The sequence below is a fragment of the Nannospalax galili genome, unplaced genomic scaffold (assembly GCF_000622305.1).
Source record: "Nannospalax galili isolate Female #2095 unplaced genomic scaffold, S.galili_v1.0 scaffold1630, whole genome shotgun sequence".
Classification (NCBI taxonomy): Eukaryota; Metazoa; Chordata; class Mammalia; order Rodentia; family Spalacidae; genus Nannospalax; species Nannospalax galili.
The window spans coordinates 122,615-142,241 of record NW_008327325.1 but is presented as its reverse complement, the minus strand read 5'-3'; the positions used below and the strand labels follow the sequence as shown (position 1 = coordinate 142,241).

Genomic DNA, 19,627 nt, shown 5'->3' with positions numbered 1-19,627 from the left:
CTCTTATCTGTGAACTTTATGTTCTTTGGCTTTATGTCATAATTTTCCTTGATGGAGGAGGATATTTTCCTACCAGAATAGGGTTCATGAGTGTGTGAGGGCTGTAGTCCCCTAGGAGTACCTCTCAGAAGGCACGGCACTACCCTGATAAGAAAGCTCTTAGTAATTGCTCAACAAATGGTCCTACATTTCCATTTTACACTAGGCCCTGAACATTATGTAGTTGGCTCATTCTGTCTTCCAATATGAAATATGGAGAGTGAGCCAGTTCATCCAAGAGGCCATTAATGACAAAGCATGTTCCTACCAGTCTATATGACCACCTTCCAGAAAGTGCTATGTGGTTCTGGCCATGTTTGTCCAAACCCCAGATGAAGACAGGAACCTGCAGAGGAACACTAAGCTCTCATATTCCCAGCCCAGAGACCAACCAGGAGCAGGTTTAGTCAAACAATAAGTTTAGCTGAGTCCAGTTAAGATCGATTGAGCCTAAAGACCAATTGAGCCCAGTTGAGCCCAGTGAAAATTAACTGGAAATAGACAAGATCAACCGAGACCAAGATAAACAGGATTTGCTGAGCCCAGACAAGATAAACTGAGACCAGTCAAGATGAACAAATGAGACCAGAAAGGACTGAAATCAGAGAAGATAAGCTGAGACCAGACAGGATTCATTGAGCCCAGGTAAGATATGCTGAGTCTAGCCCAGACCAACTGAGATCAGACAAGATCAGCTGACACAAGACAGGATCAACTGAGACCACTCAAGATCAACTGAGACCAGACTAGATTAACTCCAAATGAGCCAGACAAGATCAGCTCAATTGTAGACCTGGGAGCAGGAATATGTGCTTCTTTTGTGACTTCTCAGCCACCAATACCGAAGTTGTTTCTTTTCTTTTCTTTCTTTTTTTCTTTTCTTTTTTTGCCTTTGGAGGCAGGATCTCTGTAGCCCAGGCTGGCCTTGAATTTGAGGCAATCCTTCTGCCTTAGTCTTCTCGTTACTGAGATTACAGGTTCAAGAGACATTGTTTCTTTCTCTCTCTGTGGTGTATATATATATATAATGTATATAACCTGTGTATGCACATGTGTGGGCCAATATGCGTGTGTAGAGGTCAGAGGTCATTGTTGGATGTCTTCCTCAATTACCACCTTATTTTCTGAGACAGGCTCTCTCACTGAACCTGAAGCTCACTGACTGGCTAGACTGGCTGGCCATTAAGCCCCCAGGATCCTCCTGTCTTTTATTTATTTAATTTAATTAATTTTATGTGTATGAGTGTATTGCCTGCATGTATGTAAGTGCACCCGTGTCATGCAATACTTTCAGAGGTTGAAGAGGGCATCAAATCCCATGGAATTGGAGTTATAGATGGTTTTTAGCCACCATTGGGTGCTGGGAATTGAACCCAGGTCCTCTGCAAGAGCAGCCAGTGCTCTTAACTACTGAGTCATCTCTCCAGTCCTGATTACTAGCTTTTTATTTCCTGTAGTAGAAAACAGATACAGAAATATTTATTTTCCAAGCAGAAGTAGACCAGGCTGGCCTCAAACTCACAGAGCTCGGCCTGCCTCTGCCTCCCAAGTGCTGGGATTAAAGGTGTGTGCCACCACGTCTGGCTAATTTTTAGCTTTTTAATTAAAAGTTTTAGACAGGGTCTCCCTGTAGCCCTAGTTGGCCTAGAACTAGCCAGTTGGAATTAGACCAGACTGGCCTGGATCTCAGAAATCTTCCTGCCTCTGCCTCCTGAGTGTGGGTATCAAAGACATGCACCACACTAGACTGGATCTTATCTTATCTGCCCCGCCCAACTTAGAATTGGGATATCTCCCCAGCCCTACAAAGTTGTTCCCTAAGTGGCAAAAACTAATTCAAGCCATCATTTTTGAACCAAAATACCTTCTTTCCTAGTAAAATGCAGTTTCTATCAACGAGTGGGGCAGATTACCTGAAACTTGAACATTTCATCAGCTGAAGCATTCATGATGTTACAGATCTGGAAAGAATCAGAAACAATTTCTCTCTGAGCAGCTGAGCACATAAACACCAATTTATCCTTACCTGCAAGAGATGAACTTATAAGTGGGTAAAGCAAGCAGTAACTAAAGGAAGGGCTGATAGGAGGTGACAGGTTAACAGGCATTGCAGTATTGACCAGTGCAGGCCAGGGCTTGAATGGGGACACTTACAAAGCCACTTTCTGCCACGTAGGTTGGAAGGCCACTGGCTAGAGCCCAATGATCAGCTGGGGGTGTGCTGCAGGAAAAGAACAAAGGGATAGGTGCTTGGATTATTAAACACAACAGTGTTGCCTGCCAGGGCTGGTCTGGTCAAAATTGCTGCTGATGGGGCTACCGGGACAGCTCACCTGACCCCCTGGCTATCTGCTGCAGATATCTAGGTATCTTAGGCTGGTCACCTCCCCCCTTCATCTGCTCATGATCCTCCTCACTGTCCTGGGAAGGCCCTGCTGACTTCACCTAGAAGTCCCAGAGGTGGCTACTCCAGAGACTGGTTTTGGGGTGTCAAACCTCAGCACTTACGGAATGACCTTGATGTCTTCTTTGCCATGGAGGATATAATCAATGACTTTGTAGAAGACGATTTCCTGAGAAACAAAATATATCAATGTGGGGACTCTGGGTCAAGGCCTCAGTGTAATCCTTCCTGAAGGGAGAAGAGAAAGGCATCCACCCAGACACACATACATTTGCACACCCACAGATGACACATTCACAGCATCCATGTAATTATATATACATTCACATATCAACAGACTGGTGCATGTGTGTGTTGTGCACATATGTATACCTATGTGTGTGTGTGTATGTGCAGGCACGTATGCACACATGCAAACACACAAACCAATACTAATACTCATGCACATATTGCACACCCAGGTTTAGACTCATCTTTCATGTGTCCTACTTGACTCTATACTATCTGGGCCCATACTTCTGTGTGCAAACATGTCAGTGATTTAAAGGAGCTCTGGAAAGCCAAAGCAGATCTAGAGAATCTACCCTCACTGGGGCAGGGCTGACTGGTGGGAGAAAATAGAATTTAAGACCCCATCCTAGTTCCCCACCCTCCTTATGGAGTTGGAGCCAGGGAAACTAGATTGTGGGGTAGTTGCCACCTGCCTTCTTGACTTACCCGGCCATCAGGTGTTCGTGGACCTGTGTATGGCTGGGCTTCCCCCATCAGCACAGGCCACACATCAAAGAATTCCTGGGCAGAGGTCAAGAGAGATGGGAAGATTCAATCTGTGAGCTGGACCAGGCAGGGAAGGAGGCCTTTGAGAGCCTAAGGCCTTACCTTCTCCTTGGTCATGTCCAGGAGGCCCACTGAGTACCGGTCACAGTTCAGATAGGCTCGCACAGTATAGAAGGCCTTGTGGAATTGCCTTTCGATGTCTGTCAGCTCTTCAAATACCTTATTGGCTGACCAGAGAAGCACCTGGAGGGGTGGCACACATGTTGGCCTATGGCCCCACCTCTTTGGCCTCAGCAACTTTGGGGTCCACTCAGACTTGGTACCACAAACACATCTAATCACAGTGTCGGCAGAGAGCTCAACTGGCCCTAGATCCCAGGAGTACACTGACTGATAATGTGTAACCTAAGGTTTTCTGTGAGTATAGGCTTATTTGTGTCTTCACCCAAGGGATCCTGGAAACCCACTAGACGATGAGTTCTCCAGGCTTGCTTGGGCTGTATCCCTGACACTCACTGCCTAGTGCTGGCTTTGTATTTCGTGAATGAGCTGATTAAGGGAGACTGAACTTAAAAGACAGAGATCTGAGCAAAGATGCTTTTCATCTGCTCTGCGTTTAGCCCAGGGGACACCAGAGTTTACATGTTAATGGCAGACCCTTTTGTGTCTCAAGAAGGTGAATTTGAAGGTGACTGTTAATACCTCCTATGTCCTGGGCCAGACCAGGTCCAGACCAGGTCCAGGGCTCTCCTCCCACCAGCCTGGGCCATTATTCTCAAACACAGGTCAGGTGTATGTTTCCACATGGGAAAGCTGGGTACAATATAGCCACTCTGCTTTGCCAGCTTCAGGACTGAAGGAGCACAGGCTCCTGTGTGGAGGATGTGTGGAGGGGAGGGGCAGCGCCATATTTCAGAAGAGCTTCTGGCTGGTGTGTGTGTGTGTGTGTGTGTGTGTGTGTGTGTGTGTGTGTGAGAGAGAGAGAGAGAGAGAGAGAGAGAGAGAGAGAGAGAACATGCAAGTAATCATGTGAGTGCACACTTATGGATGTGTGTTTATAAGCTTTATAAGCGCATGAGTATCAAGTGTGGAACATGGAAGAGAGTATGTGAATGTGGGTGTGTATGTGTGAATGAGTAAGCACGGATGTGAATCACCCATGCCTCAATTCCACAGATACTCTTTGAGCTCATTTCCTATGACACTTCTACCCCTTGCTGCTACCCAGAGGCCTTTGCCATAGCTCATGGCTGTCCTGCTGCTATGCAGACAGATTCTGCCACACATTTGATTTTGGAGTCATCTGAGTGTTGGTTCCACAAACCTTTTCCTCAGGGAGAAGGACAAGTAAGGAGATCACATCATAGAGTTCAAAGCTAGTCTTCCTTTTTCTTGTCCAATCTAGAGGTTTCCTGTTACCTGCCTTCTCGTGCCCCAGTTCCTCCAGTAAACAGGCTTTCTGTGAATGCTATCATGTCCCCAAATAATAGAAATAAATCTTAAGTCAGATATTGGGGCTTATGTCTATAATCCTGGCTCATGGGAAATGGAGGCAGGAGGTTCAAGGCCAGCATCTACTACATAGTGAGTTTGAGAACAGTATGGGATACATGAGACTCTGTCTCAAAAAAAATTAGAAAAAACAAAGATAATAAAAACGGAAGCTTGCCACTTCTCACGTCCTTCCTTATTCTCTGCAGGTTACTCTGGTCTCTGCTCATGGTATGTATACTGGGGAAGGGCATGGAAACTAGAGCCCTTTTCTTCCCATTCTGGGTCTGAGGACATCATGGTGGGTGCTCCAGATTGGTCCCCTTGGGTGCTCAGCCCCTCCTCATTGCTACCTGACTTCTAAACAGTCTCTTTTTTCTCAACCTGGAAGTGTGGGACCCTAAAAGAGAAGCCCCTGGCCTTTCCCATCTCCTGTGTGGGAAAGTCCTCCCCTCATGCCTTTAGGATTAGCCAGCACACTTCCCTATCTCCTACCTCACTCAGACGACTGCTGGAAGCCATAGATCTGCACCCAGGGGCCCTTATCCAGCCTTGAGTGCCCAGAAGGAATTGCTCCATTGAATCTAAGAGCTGAATGGCAGGTCACAAGAGAACACCAACATTTGGGGCCAACCCTATGATTTTCTTCTCTTCTGTTGGCTCTGAGCAGGGTGGCTGAGTTGCTTTTCAGAAAGGTATCTGAGTGATGCCCAGAGCTTCCAGAGTTTGGGGAACATTGAGAAAGAGAATGCGAGACTGCTTTACTGCTTAGTGGCCAGCACTCCTACCACATAGGGATGAGAAAGACAAAGTGTCTTGGGCTAGGCCATGGGCCCCTCAGATCCAGTCTGTATTCCTTATAGAGGTTTCTTTTCAGAAAGCATTATGAAGGCTGGGGATGTGACTCCATGGTAGAGCCTAAGGTAGGGCATAAGGCTCTAGGTTCTATCTCCAGCACCACAAAACAAACAATCAAAAACAAACAAACAGAAAGAGCTATGAGGCAGATTTCTGCAAATGCTGGCCAGAGCCTGAGCCTCAGGATAGTTTTTTCAGGGTTGGCAAACATGAAGGCAAAGAATGTCCCTGTTAGAACTCCTACTGAGGCACCTTGAACATCCTGCAGCCCTAGGAGCTTGGGGACAATCATCTAGTGCTTGCATTTCCTTAGTGCTGGAATTAATTTTTTGCCTTGTTTAGGGCTGGGAGAACCACATAACAGAATAGGCCAAACCCCACCCATGGCACTTTCTAACGTGGGACATCAGGGAACAGTGCTCCTGGCAAATGGACCTGGGTACAAGATGCTAGAGGTGAGGTTGCAGAGGAGCCCCCCAAACTACCATCAATTATGTCTAAATTTTAAGTGTGGCTCTGACTGTTGAGTTAGAGGTCGACTGACAGGGACACTGAACTGTGTGGAAGCTACCTAAAGGAGCTGCAAGGTTGGGCAGCAGGGAGGGAGGTGTGGCATCCCAGGTAGAGAATGAAATCTTGAATGCTTTCTTTCTAAAGTCTGGCTTCTTAGAGATTCAGGGCCTCACAGGAAGGAGCACTGTGAAGTAAGGTAAACCCAGAAAGGCCCTCAGATGTACATGGTAGACTTGACTTTGAGTAGTAGGCTAGGGTCCTTGCTCCACTCTTAGAAGAAAAGAGATGGAAGGCAGGCAGGTAAGGTCTCTGAGATAATAACCCTAAGGAAGAGAGGTAGGACGGTCTCACCCAAGGCAAAGGGTGTGACTGGACCTGAAGATTATTGGACTATAGGGCTGCCTGGCCTCAGACTGCATTTTTGGTTGGGAGAAATGCAGCTTGGCTGAATGATGACAATCACCCTTTGGTATTTCTGGGTCCAAACAATGAACTCTTTGTGAGCTCTGTTTGCCATGTTACCACCTATGCTTCTCTACAGGGACCAGGGAGCCTTGCGGAGCAGAGATTGTAGTGCCTATAAGAACTTGAATCCTGGTATGTTCTTCACAATTATCTTACAGGGGAATGCAAACCTCCAGGAAAGTATCAGGAATATTTGCAATCACCTGCAAAATTATAAGGATGCAGACTGAAAACTAGTGACTTAGATCCATCAAGAAATTGAGGTAACAGGGACCCTACCAATCTGAGAGGGAGATGAGGCGAGCCAGTGAGATTAGAGCAGGTATACCATAGACAGTAGTGGGTGAGAGCAGACTGTGTACTCAGGTGCTGGAGGCTGAGGGTAGGCAGAGGTCCTGTCTCAGTGTTAGGGGTCTACATTTTTGTGAGTTTTACTTCCAGAAACTGAGCATGTCCTCAAGGTAAAAAGTGGAGAAAAACTCTCCTGGTTGGTTCAGGCAGAGGGAGAAAGGAGCCATCTTGAATATACCATGTATTCTGGTGATGACCTTGCCAATCATTCTCAGGAAGAGTTGTTAGCCAGCTGCCACCCTCTTTCTGCCTCATCCAAGGGGAAGATAAAGGTCAAGAAATACTTAGGAAGGTCACAGTGTGAAGACATAAAGATTTAGTTAGAAGGTTGTTGCATACATCACAATTGCAGATTTCATTTTAATACGAAATCACAGCCAAGTAGCAGCAAAGCTTAGACTGAGAAATAGTTTTAGAGAATCCCAAAGCCAATAGGAGAGACTTGAGGGGAGCAGCTCAGTGGTAGGAAGCATGTGGGAGGTCCTTGGTTCTACCCTAGCACTGCAAAAGCCAAAATCACCCACTCAAACCCACAAAACAACCAGAAACAAACAAAAACTGACAGCAGAATAAATGATACTGATTAACTGTTTTCTCCCAAATCCCTGAGTTGAGCCCTCATCCCAATGACATGGTTATCTTGAGGTGAGGCCATCTGCTAGGAGGCCTTCATGAGAACTAAGCAGAAGCTGGCACCACACCCTAGAACCTTTATAATTGGGCAAAATCTCTTTTTTTGTCAGGTTTCCAGGCTCAGGTATTTTTTAATAGCAGCAAAAATGGACAAATACACTTGCCTTATAGCTAGTCAGTCAGAAGCCCAGGTAAAACAGACTAGAGCTTGGAATTTATATCAGAAGTGAGGCAAGCTTTGGGATTGTTGTCTATCTCCTATGGGATCTGACAATCTCAAGCAGATAGTGTCAGAGTTGAGATGAATCAGAAGATACCTTACTGACGTCTACTGTAGAAGTGATTGCTTGCTTGGGTGGGTAAAACCCTCTGCACATCTGGGGTTACAGAAACATTTTCTGTTGTTTGATTTTCTTCTACATCTCAGAATGGGACCATTGTTTAACATGGTCTCTGAGGCCAGCACTACTCAGATAACAAAGCCAAATAAAGCCATTACAATGCTGGGGCTGGAGAGATGGCTCAGAGGTTAAGAGCACATACAGCACTTGCAGAGGACTCAGGTTCCATTCCCAGTATCCATATCAGGAGGCTCATAACTACCCATAACACCAGCTCTTTGGGCACCTACAGACAGATACATATATCCACATGTACATATATCCACACATACATATAATTAAAATTAAATGAAACTTTAAAAGACACCACAAGGAAGAAAAACTGCATCCTGAATAGCTCATGAACATAGATGCAAAGAGAGGCATGTTCTCCTAAGAGAACATGGACAAAACTACTAGGCATGGTGGTAACATACCTACAGTTCCAGCAGTTGGGGGAAGGCTGAGACAGGGGGACTGTTATGATTTTGAAGCCTGCTTGGGCTACATAGCAAGTCACTGTCTCAAAAAAAAAAGAGAGAGAATATTGGCAAAATTAGTATAATATTGTAATTGTTGTTACATTGCATACCGTTATCATATTGCTTACCAAATAATTATACCCAGTGACCAAGATCATGTATGACTGGTTCAGCATTTAAAATTCAATTGATATGAAACAGGCATGCATGGTAGTATACATCTGTCGTCTCAGCAACTCAGAAGGCTGATGTGAGAGGATCACTGAAGCCTAACAGTTCAAGACTAGACAGCAGGGTGCAGTGAGACTACAGGTCAAAAGTAAACATAACAACTAAAACCTCAAACAAATAAATGTAGCCTAGCACATTAACAGGCTAAAAGAAAACAAACACATGATCTTTTTTTAAAAAATTATTTATTATTTTTATTTTATATGTATGTGTATATTGCCTGCATGTAGATAAGTGCATCCATGTCATGCAGTGCCCTCGGAGGACAGAAGAGGCTGTCGGATCCCCTGGACTGGAGTTTTGGACAGTTGTTAGCTGCCATGTGGGTGCTGGGATTCGAACCCCGGTCTTCTGCGGAACAGCTAGTATTCCTGAGCCATCTCTCCAGTCCCACAAACACATAGTCTTATGAATTGATGTAGAAAAATTATTTGATAAAATCCAATATTCATTCAAAATACAGCATCTTAGCAATGAGAAATTCTGGAAATTTCCTTAACTAGAAAAAATATCAAAAGGCTGGGTGTAGGGGTACACTCCTTTGACCCAAGGCTGGCATGGTCTACACAGTGAGTTCCACGCCATAGCAGCATAGTGAGAACTTGTCTTAAAAAGAGAAAAGCCTATGAAACCCCAACAGGTGACATCATTCTTGGTTTATAAAAAATATGTTTTTTTTATTTAAAAAAATTTTTGAGACAGGGTCTCACTATGTAACCCCAGCTGTTCTGGAACTCATTAGGTAGACTATCCCAGGCTGGGCTCAATCTCACAGTGATTCACCTGCCTCTCCCTCAAGGGTATGTACCATCATACCCGACCTGTGATGTCATTCTTAATGACAAGAAACTGACACCCTTTCTCAAAGATTGGGAATGAGGAAGGAATGTCTTCTCTACTCACTAATAATCAACATTTCACTTGAAATCTTAGTTAGTGGACTAAGATCAGAAAGAAAATACAATGTGTATAGATTTGGAAGGAAGAAATAAAGCTATCTTTGTTTGCAGGTGATTTGATTATCTTTACGAAATACCAGGGAATCGGTAAGAAAAACCTGCCACTAATAAATGGTTTTTAGCAAGGTCACAGAACACAAGGCTAACATAGCATAATTACTTTCTCTCCTTCATACTATCAATAAATAATTGGACTATGAAATTATCAGAACACAATACCATTTACATTATCACCCCAAATGAAACACTTAAGCATAAATCTAATGGTGTGTGTGTGTGTGTGTGTGTGTGTGTGTGTGTGTGTGTGTGTGTGTGTGTGTGTGTGTGTGTGTGTGTAGAAACTTCAGTCTTTTGCATGTGTGTATATATGTGCAGGTGCATGTACAGGTGAGTGTGCATGTGTGTGGAGGTCAATCTTAGGTGTCAGCTGCTCAGGGAACCCCAAGAGATCTACCCATCTCCACTTTCCTAGAACTAGGGTTACAAATGCGAGCTATCACACCTGGGTTTTTACCTGGGTCCTGAGGCTCAAACTCAAGTCATGCTTATATAGCAAGCATTTTACAGACTGAGATATCTCCCAGCCCCTAGAAATTTCTGATGAAAGAAAGAAAATATCAAAATGAATGGAGAGATATTCAGTGCCTGTAGATCATTTTTTGAGACAGTCTCATGTAGCCCAGACTGGCCTTGAACTCACTGTGTAGCCAAGGATGACCTTGAACTCTTGATCCTCCTGCCTCTACTTCCCAAGTGCTGGGATTAAAAATATGTGCCACAGCATCAGGCTTTATGTGGTGCAGGGAATCAAACCCAGGGTTTTGTGCATGGTAGGCAAGCAATTTTACCAAATGAACTTCATCCCCATCCCAAGAAGACTCATCATTTTTAAGATGGTAATTTATTCCCAACTAGGTGTGTAGATTTAATAAAATCCAAGTTACACCAGCAAGTTATTTTTTGATTCTTGGAAACTTGATTATAAAGTATATATGGAAGGACAAAATGTCCAGAATAGCCAGCACAATCCTGCAAAAGAAAAATAATATTGGGAGACTGATATTTCCAATCTTAGGATTTTCTGTAGAGCTACAGTGACTGATGAAAAAGAATAGAGTCCAAAAATAGACCTGTACAAATGTATTCAGCTAATATTTGACAAAAGAGCAAAGGTAATTTGTGGAGAAACTGTAGTCTTTCCACAAATGACTGAAAACTGGAGCTGGACATTCACATGTAAGGAACAAGTGATCAAGACACAGAAGCCACAGAGATGCCTCAGAGGCATATGGCTCAGTGAAAGAAGCTAGTCTTCAAAGGCTTTATGTTGCATGATTCCATGTGGTGTTCTGGAAAGGGCAGTGCCACAGAGGAAATGTTCAATGTCTCCAGGGTTCCTTGGGGGTAGAAACTGGACAGGTGGAGCATAGGAGTTTTTAAGGGTATAAAGTTCTTTATGATACTGCAAAGGTATATCTATCTATATCTATATATCTATATAGATATCTCACTATGCATTTGACAAGACTTGTAGAATTTTTTTTAAGGTGTGTGAATGTTTTGTCTACATGTGTGTAAGCACACCATGTGTATGCAGTGCCTGTGGAGGCCAGAAGATGGCGACAGATTCTTTGGACCTGGAGTTACTGACAGTTGTTAGCTTCCATGTGGGTGTGGGGAACTGAACCTGGATCCTCTGTAAGAGCACCCAATGCTCTTAAGTGATGAATCATCTTTCTAGCCCCAAGAGTTGCAGAATTGTGTAGTAAAAGAGCAAGCTTGGGCTGGAGAGATGGCTCCGTGGTTAAGAACACTGGCTGTTCTTGCAGAAGACCTGAGTTTGAATCCCAGCACCCACATGGCAGCTAACAACTGTCATAACTCCAGTTCCAGGGGATCCAATAGCCTCTTGTGTCCTCTCTGAGCATTGCACAACATGAGTGCACCTACCTACATGCAGGCAATACATGCATACACATAAATAAAATTAAATAAATATTAAAAAATAATAAAACTAAATAAAATATTAAAAAAAGAAAGCTATCATAAAAGGATATACTATTAATGCTCAACATCACATCTGGCATCTGTACTGTGTGGATGATCTATTCTCAGTAATGTTGAATTTTCACAGTGTTTTTTTATTTATTTTTTAATATGGAATAGAAAAAAATTTAAAAATCAGCAACTGAGGAAAAGAACAGGGAAATATTTACAGTGATTAAGTTATACATTGACAAAAAGCACAAATGTTATTTGCACTTGAATCCCAGCACCCACATGGCAGCTAAGAACTGTCCGTAACTCCAGTTCCAGGGGATCTGACAGCCTCTTTTGTCCTCCATGGGCATTGCACGACATGGGTGCACTTACCTACATGCAGGCAATACACACATAAAATAATAAATAAAAATTTTAAAAAAGAGCAAGCTTAATGGGCACACACACATAAATCATTTGTGGACTAGGGGATTTGAGAAAAAAAAATGTAGCCCAAGAGAATCTAACTACACAATGTGCCTTGGTTCTAGGGAGAAGGTGCTGACTTGTTTGTAAGACTGAAGGCAAAGGGGACTTCTCTGTTGTTTTCATGGGAGTGAAGATTAGCATCTCTGATACAAATTTTCACAATTAGTAAGTAGATGAGAGGGGATACACACTAGGAAGAAGAGAAAGTGGTCCCTATGACAATGGGTCAGGGCTGGAAATATCTATCAGAATTCATGTCTAACTTCACATAGGCATACCTATTGATTGTGTGTGCACATATAGGTCAAGACACACATAATCTTCCTCTGTCAGCTGAGGGAGGCTTGGAGCATCAAAGTGCATACTCAGCACGCAGATCTTAGCTTCTAACAGCACTTTATAACAAAGGGATCAGGGCTTCTTGAGAAATGATGGGTTCTATGACCGAGGCAGGAGGCACACTAGATGAGACTCAGAACCCTACAGTGATAAGGCATGTCAAAAGGCACCGGAACCAGATGAAGGGCCAGAGCTAAAAATTTGTAGAATGCAACAAGTAGAATAATATTGGATTGCAATCTAAAGTATGATATAAATATCCCTAAGTCCAGACATAAGTAAAGTATTAAGCAAATTAACAAATGGAGAGGAAAACAAATTTTGTTGATGCACCAGTCTGAAGAAGGGCTGTGCCTCCCACTCCTAAACAGGACACAAGTAATAGCTTCTGTGAGAGAGCACAGATAGAAGTGCAGGTGACTTTACAGTGGAGAAAGTCAAAGATGTGTGGTGGTGTGGATAGTTTTTTGGATTTCCATAGACTCTATGATGGTAGCACCCTACTGTGATATGATGGAAAGGCTCTTTAGCCTCCAAAGTCCATTGGCCCAAATCTAATCATGAGAATGGCATCAGAACACTTCTAACACCATGACGTGCCCAGCAAGATTCCTCTAGCTGTTAAGGTCATGGGAAACTGACAAATCTGACAAACTTTCTTAGTCAAGTGGGGCCCATCTCCATGACAACTGAGTATCCTGTGGAATTTGGGATGGGATCCTGGGACAAAAGGGTAAAGGGCAAAAACTAAGGAAATCTGAATAAAGTGTGATCTGTAGTTGATAGCAATGTATCAATCAGTGTTGGCTTATTAATCATGGTAACTTCATGACATCATATGAAAAATGTCAATATGGGAAAACTACCTTTTGGTGAGAACTGTGCAAGCTTGGCTTAACTTAATCCAAACTGTTAGAAAAAAATTATGAAACAGTACGGTTTTCCTTGTATAAGGCCCAGAATGACCCTCCTCCCACCCATTCAAGATTATTCTGTCCATACTTCCTCCTTCTCTCCCTCCTCGCCTCCTTCCTTCTTCCTCTCTCTCTTTCTGTCTCTGTCTTTCTTTCTCTTTCCCTTTTTCTCTCTCTTTCAGATGAGGACTTGCTATGTATCCCAGGCTGGCCTCAAACTTGTGATCTTCCTGACTTTGCTGGGATACATCCAGTTTGCTTGGACTTTCTTGAGGGGTCCCATAGGCTGGGACTCAAGTGATAGGACCACTTTCCTGGAGGCCTCCCCTGAGCTCTTGTATTGCACACCATGGCACATTGACTTGTGTTTCTGCCACCCACAGCACACTGACCCTGTTGGATACTCAAGTCTCTATCACGTGCAAAGAAAACAGATTTCAGACTCTCACCCAGGCCCAAACTGATAAGGAAATTCTGTGCTTAGTTATTTATAATTCATTCCAGTTCCTCCAAAGAAGGTTTGAAGCAGTGTCTGAGCTCTTCCTCCCTGCAGTTGTACAGGCACCTTTAGCCATTAGACTGTGTTGTAGTGATGAGCAGAGGGCCTTCTGTTTTCTGTTCAACAGCTGAACACTACAATAGAAATCAGGACCCTTACCTTAGAGCAGTCCATGACCCAGTCTTGGACTGGCAAAGACATGGACAGGAACACCTGGATCTGCTTGGCTAGAGTCATGTTTTGTTTGGAAATCCCAGTGTCTTGACTGTTCGTGAGGACAGAACAGCTCAGAAGAGCTGGAAGGCTGAGGCAGAATCAGCCAGGGCATGGAGGACATACCTGGCCTCTGCGTGTCTCACAGTTGTGGAGGTAGCTCAGATGATAGATCTTCAAGTTTAATGTGGCAAAATTCAGGTACTTTGTGAAAACCTGAAACAATAATAACAGCAGAAGTCAGAAACCCAGATGTTCCAGGGCATATGTACAGAAGGAAGACTTACCCCACTGCCTCTGGCAGAAATGTCATATGTATGCAAACATACTGGGAAGCTATGCTTAGCTCACATGTGTGTGAACGTGCACATACAAGCTCAGGTCTGTGGGACAGGACCATGGCTTACATAAATGTTCAGAGTGACATGGTTCATATACACACAGATGATCAGAATGAGTACACACCCAGATGGACAGGGAGACATGACTCACAGATTGGGATTTCCAAAGGGACATAACTTACCTGGATGAGCAGAGGGAGACAGTGGCATGTGGATGAACACAGGCGTTCTGGGGGATGGCCTATACACAGGGCAGACACATGTAAAGACGTGGCTATCTAACATCTTCTGGACACTCACGTCTTGATCTTCACTGGTGAAGCATGGGCCATCGAGCTTATTTACTGCCATGATCACAGCCACGACATCTTTGCCATTCATGATTGGTGTGGATAGGATGTTCTTTGTCACATAGTTGGTGTGCTCATCAGCAAATGAGCTGAAGTAGGGACACTGTGGTAAGAGAAGGAAAATTATTGCTGTGGTTTGCAGCTTGGCTCTCCTGGGCTCTTGGAGGCCATTGCTCAGACCAGCACTGTAAGGCCAGGTTGCCCCACCTCTGATCTCAGGACATAGTTTCTGGGCAAAGAGAGTTTAGTTTATCCCTTGGGGCTCTACCTGGCTCACTTGACCTCTGATTCCTAAGAAGTTTCCCAATGATTCCTCCTACCCTGTCCTGACAGGGTCCTCAGCTCCTGCCCACTTTGGGGCAAAGTTGGCCTCTTGGATGCCTGAGTCTGCCCCACTGCCCACCTTCAGACCTCCTAGTCCATGTGACTGTCTCCTTCTACCTCCAGCTTCCTTCAAGCTGGCGTCTTGCTTTTTCTGGAGAGATAACAATGGCTGAATGAAGGATGAACTTTGTTCCAGTTGGTGGATTGTTAGTGGGACACTCATTAAGACAAGTGAAGCTGGGGAACTGGAGTTGATGGTTTCCTACATCCTGGTGTTTGTCTACTAGCCCCTTCATCCTTGAGCTGTGCTCCATGATCCACTGCCCACCATGATAGTCTCTTTATGACATGGTGAGCTTTACCTATCTCTGGGCTCAGGAAGGGCTCTCACATCTACTCCCCCAAGAAGTAAAAAGAATCCTGCCTCTGGTCTTAGTTCCATCTCTGAAAGGAATAGGTCATTTAAGCTGGCCATCAGGGCATTGAATTAAAGCTGTGCAGCACCTGAAAGACATGACTCTGCCTTACTCTCTTTTTGGTTCTACCTTCATTATTTATTTATTTTTATTATTTGTTTAATAGCCACATGATTAGAAGAAGCATTTCATACCCTCATTATTTACATGAGGCCAAAGTGCCCTGGCACAATGACTGATATGAATGGCTATGGCATTAACTTCCCAAGAAAGCTGGTATGGTCCTATGTCCCTCCCATCCCTGTTCAATCTTGCCTCCTTGGTCATAGCATGGTAATGAGGAACTTCTGCCAAAGCTCTTGACATGTATTGTCCCACTATTGACAAGTACAGGGATTCTTTTAGGTATGCTCAGGACCTTGTAGCCTTTAGCCCTTGTGATTTGTCATAATTCTTCATAGCTCAGCCCCATGAGTGACTTGAGAATCTCCCTGGTGGTGTTCTCTCTCCCATGGTAGCACGTTGACCAGGTCACAATTTTGGATAAATAAGGTTAGAAGAAGCCAGCCAGGGGCCTGGAGCTTGGGCTATCCTTCTAGAGAGAGGTGGCTGGAATCAATTCTTCCCCTTTCCTCCTTCCTGATTCTTGGAGATGCAGCTGCCTCCTGTAGCCATGTGGTGCCAAAACTGTGAGTGGTGGTAGAGGAGGAGGATGAACAACATGTCCTGGCAGAGGTGATGTCACTGGGATTGGTATTAACATCTTGCCACAGGATGTTAACCTTCTCTGACTAAGTCATAAGGACAAGGCTTCAGCTGTGTGGAAATAAAATCATGACCACTCCCAAGGGAGAAATTTGCCAGGCACCCTCATCGCTGAGCATAGCCTGGGGATCTCCTTATAGCTTGTTAATGTGGCCACTGTACACATGGTAGTTTGGCTATGCCTATCTCTTGGCTAACCATTAGGGTTGGACACCAGGCCTGATCCGCAGGCTGTTACTGGAGGAGTGGTCTTGAAGCACTGGACCCTCAGAAAATGTACACATATCCTTACACTTGACTTTCAGATGATGCATGCAGTTCTATACACTTGAAGCTCAAATGGTGCACACATGTCTACAAACCTGATCCTTAGATGAGGCACACAGATCTATAGAGGTGACTCTCAGAGACTGCACAAGACACACAGGCCATACTTGGTGGCTGTCTAGTCTTGCTTCTCCTACCAGCTTTATTTCTACTACCTATTCCCTACATCTGAGACCTCACTCTGTCATCTGTCTTTGTCTACACACCTACTAAATTTCATTTTGCAAAGAACACCACAGAATAACTTGGGACCTCTGCTGTCTTCTCTCGGCCTGGCCTCACCCCATTAACCACTTTCTTTCTCTACATTTCCTTCCCTGCTGGGAATTAAATATGCTTAGGGTCCTGGTTTTAAAATACTCTGAAGCCCTTTTCACCTTCCATGCCCTGTTTTCTATGGTATGTCCCTTCCTGGGCTTCCTGCTTTTCTGGCTGGATTTCCCGTCTCCTTGTCAGGTGCCTGGTCTTGGTCCCACTTTGCACAACCACTGTGTTTATGTTGAAACAGAAGCTCTGTTTGCATATGTATAACCTCACCTGTCCCTGGGTCTCCTGTATCCAACGCTCCCCATGGCTTATGACCACATCTTGGTGTCTTCATGAGCATTTTATTTTTATGATCCTCACAACACCAGACCCGTAGGAACAAGGTGAAGGTAACTTGGAGTCCAGGGTTGGTGGTCAGAATCTAGACTTGGCCATGATGGCAGGTCTGGCTATATCTGTGTCCATCTGAGAAGCTGGTTTTGAATAAGTCATTGGGAATAACTATGCCAAGTCTGGCTGACATTTGCCCCTTTGAGCTTCCCTGTCTTTGTGAACCCATGAGTGAGAGTATAGAGATAACTCCCCTGAGACAACTCCCCTTCACAAGCATGTCACTCCTCAAGCATATCACTTTCCTCCTTTCCTTGATTTCTATTGCCTTACCATTCCTGTATGTGATCCAGTCAGTCAGGGTTGCCATAGCTCTGGGTGGACTTTCAAATAACTACAAAGTTCCCTCAACTTCACCCTGCCCTGCACATCCTGTGATGTCAGCCCCAAGTTCCTCATGCGGGTCGTGTTCCCTCAGACTTTTGGCTTGACCTCCAATTGCTAATCCTTTCTGCAGTATGTGATGTAAATGTGTATTGCACATTGAAGATGGACATATAGCCTTGAAGCATCCAGCCTTCCTCCTTTGCCTACTGCGGTTCTGTCTCCTCACCTCCAGTGCTTCCGGAGGCTTCTGCCTGCCTTCCTATCCATTCACTCTCCACCCAGAGCTTCTGTGCTCCATGTAACCTCCTGCTCAGAGTATTGAATAGCTTCAAAAGTTGGCAAAGGTGACAGGTACTCAGGCTCCTGGAGACCCTGAGTTGGACCCTTCACTGACAGGTTGTAGATGCATATGTGCCACAAATAGAGTGATCTGGCCTGGGCTTCTGGGATCTCTCTGGGCCAATGCACCCCTCTCCAAGTTCTTACTCCATGTCTGATGTCTGGGCCTAGATCTAGGCTATTCTGTTGGCTCCTAACCATCTGTACCCCTCCCTTGATCAATCATCCCTGGATTCCATGAAGCCATGACCTAGGCTCTGCTTCCTTTGGTAGCTGGGAGGAATTTACAAGGGTGAAGCATCTGTGTGTGTGAAAAACTGCTGTCCCTTTAAACGACTGCTACACTCTTCCAGTCAGTCTCAAATGAAGTCCTCCAGAGGAAGCCACAGAGAACAAGATTAAACCAGTCAAGGCTGCAAGCCCTTCTTGGTGATCTAGAGCAAACTTTGCTCATTATTGTCTCATTATAATGCTATATTCTCCACCCCAGAGCCATTCCTGTTTACTCTACATGCAATGTATGAGGAGGCATGATATTGTGCCGCATTTGTTCAGGGATATGCTGGCTCTGCAGGCAGTGAGTCTTTCCAGTAGAAAGATACATACCACCCCTCACAGAGCTCCTAATCCAGAGACACTTCAGCAGCCATCCCCACGCTTTCTTTACTTGTCATGAGCAATAAACCTCTTTGTACTCTTGTAGTGCTGGGAACAGAACCCAAGACCTTTAATATGTCAGACATCCATCACTGAGACACACTGCTAGCCCCACCTTTACTGTTCATCTTGTTGAATTTGAGCAAACAAGGAGTGACCCTATCACGTCTAGTTACATTTCAGTCTCATCACAGTCTACACTTGGGATTGAGTTCTGGTCTAACTCCATGACTAAATGAAGTCCCCCAGTGAGAAGCTGCTACAGGGAAGCAGGGATCTGTGATGTTCTGAGCCAGGCCGGAGGGTACTTTTGTGACATTTAGGAGGATGCCAAGGAAGGAGAGGGGTGAGACTCTGTGCACAGAACCAGAGGTTCTCAACTTTTTGAGTGAGGATAAGGTGCAGAGGCCCCTGGAAATCCCAAGTCTGGGTCCGATTCCTGCTCTGAGGCTGTGGTTGTGCCATAGCTCAGCTTCATCATTCCTTGAGCCTTCCAGAGCTTTCTGGGCTGCTGTTCTGGCCATAATGTGGGTGGTGGCTTCTCCCTGGTCAGGCAGGTACCAGTGTAGCCCTGTGATACCCACACTCACTGACTCATCTATTCATATACCTACTTGCCCACCCCACACCCTCACAGTCATGTGCTCATTCACATGCCCTCACTCACCTACCCACTCACTGCTCACCCCCTACTCACACTCACATACCCACCCACCCTGCCACTCATTCATCTTTTTGTTTGCTGTGATGTCATTGGTGCTAGGATAAATCATTGTCTTACCTGGAAATTTAGAGCCGGGACCAGAGGGTGAGGGCTCCTGACTGCTTGAGATAAGCATGTTTCTAGGGACTTTTCAAAGGCTGCAGAGAGATCTCCTATCCTGCATCCACCCCATCCTTTCTATACTTTGCTCTATATGCACAAATTTCTGTAACAAGACTTAGCTTTACCATTCTCCAAGAATGGTGAATTCAAATAAAATACTCTCAGCAGAACATCTGCCCAGCTCAGGAACCCATACCAATGGAACAGATGTTAGCTCCTGTCTCTGGTCTCTAAGATCAAGGAACTTTGTCACCAAGCAGCTGTTGCTTTTTCTTTAAAAT

General features: G+C 44.7%; 1 protein-coding gene across 3 annotated transcripts in view; it reads right to left on the bottom strand.

Annotated features, from left to right (window-relative positions):
* Nucleotides 1-19,627, bottom strand: part of Pde6b (phosphodiesterase 6B) — a 39,999-nt gene that overhangs the window by 8,786 nt on the left and 11,586 nt on the right. Inside the window, exons 2-8 of one of the 3 annotated variants that reach the window (XM_008822774.1) lie at nt 14,659-14,811; nt 14,144-14,233; nt 3,323-3,463; nt 3,161-3,235; nt 2,548-2,612; nt 2,194-2,260; nt 1,953-2,000 (exon numbers count right to left, since the gene is read on the bottom strand). In XM_008822774.1, coding sequence (XP_008820996.1) covers nt 1,953-2,000; nt 2,194-2,260; nt 2,548-2,612; nt 3,161-3,235; nt 3,323-3,463; nt 14,144-14,233; nt 14,659-14,811 — 639 coding nt within the window. Of the gene's footprint in view, nt 1-1,952; nt 2,001-2,193; nt 2,261-2,547; nt 2,613-3,160; nt 3,236-3,322; nt 3,465-14,143; nt 14,234-14,658; nt 14,812-19,627 lie in introns of those variants that run through there. The other 2 variants (XM_029555764.1, XM_029556068.1) reach the window with 2 other exon arrangements.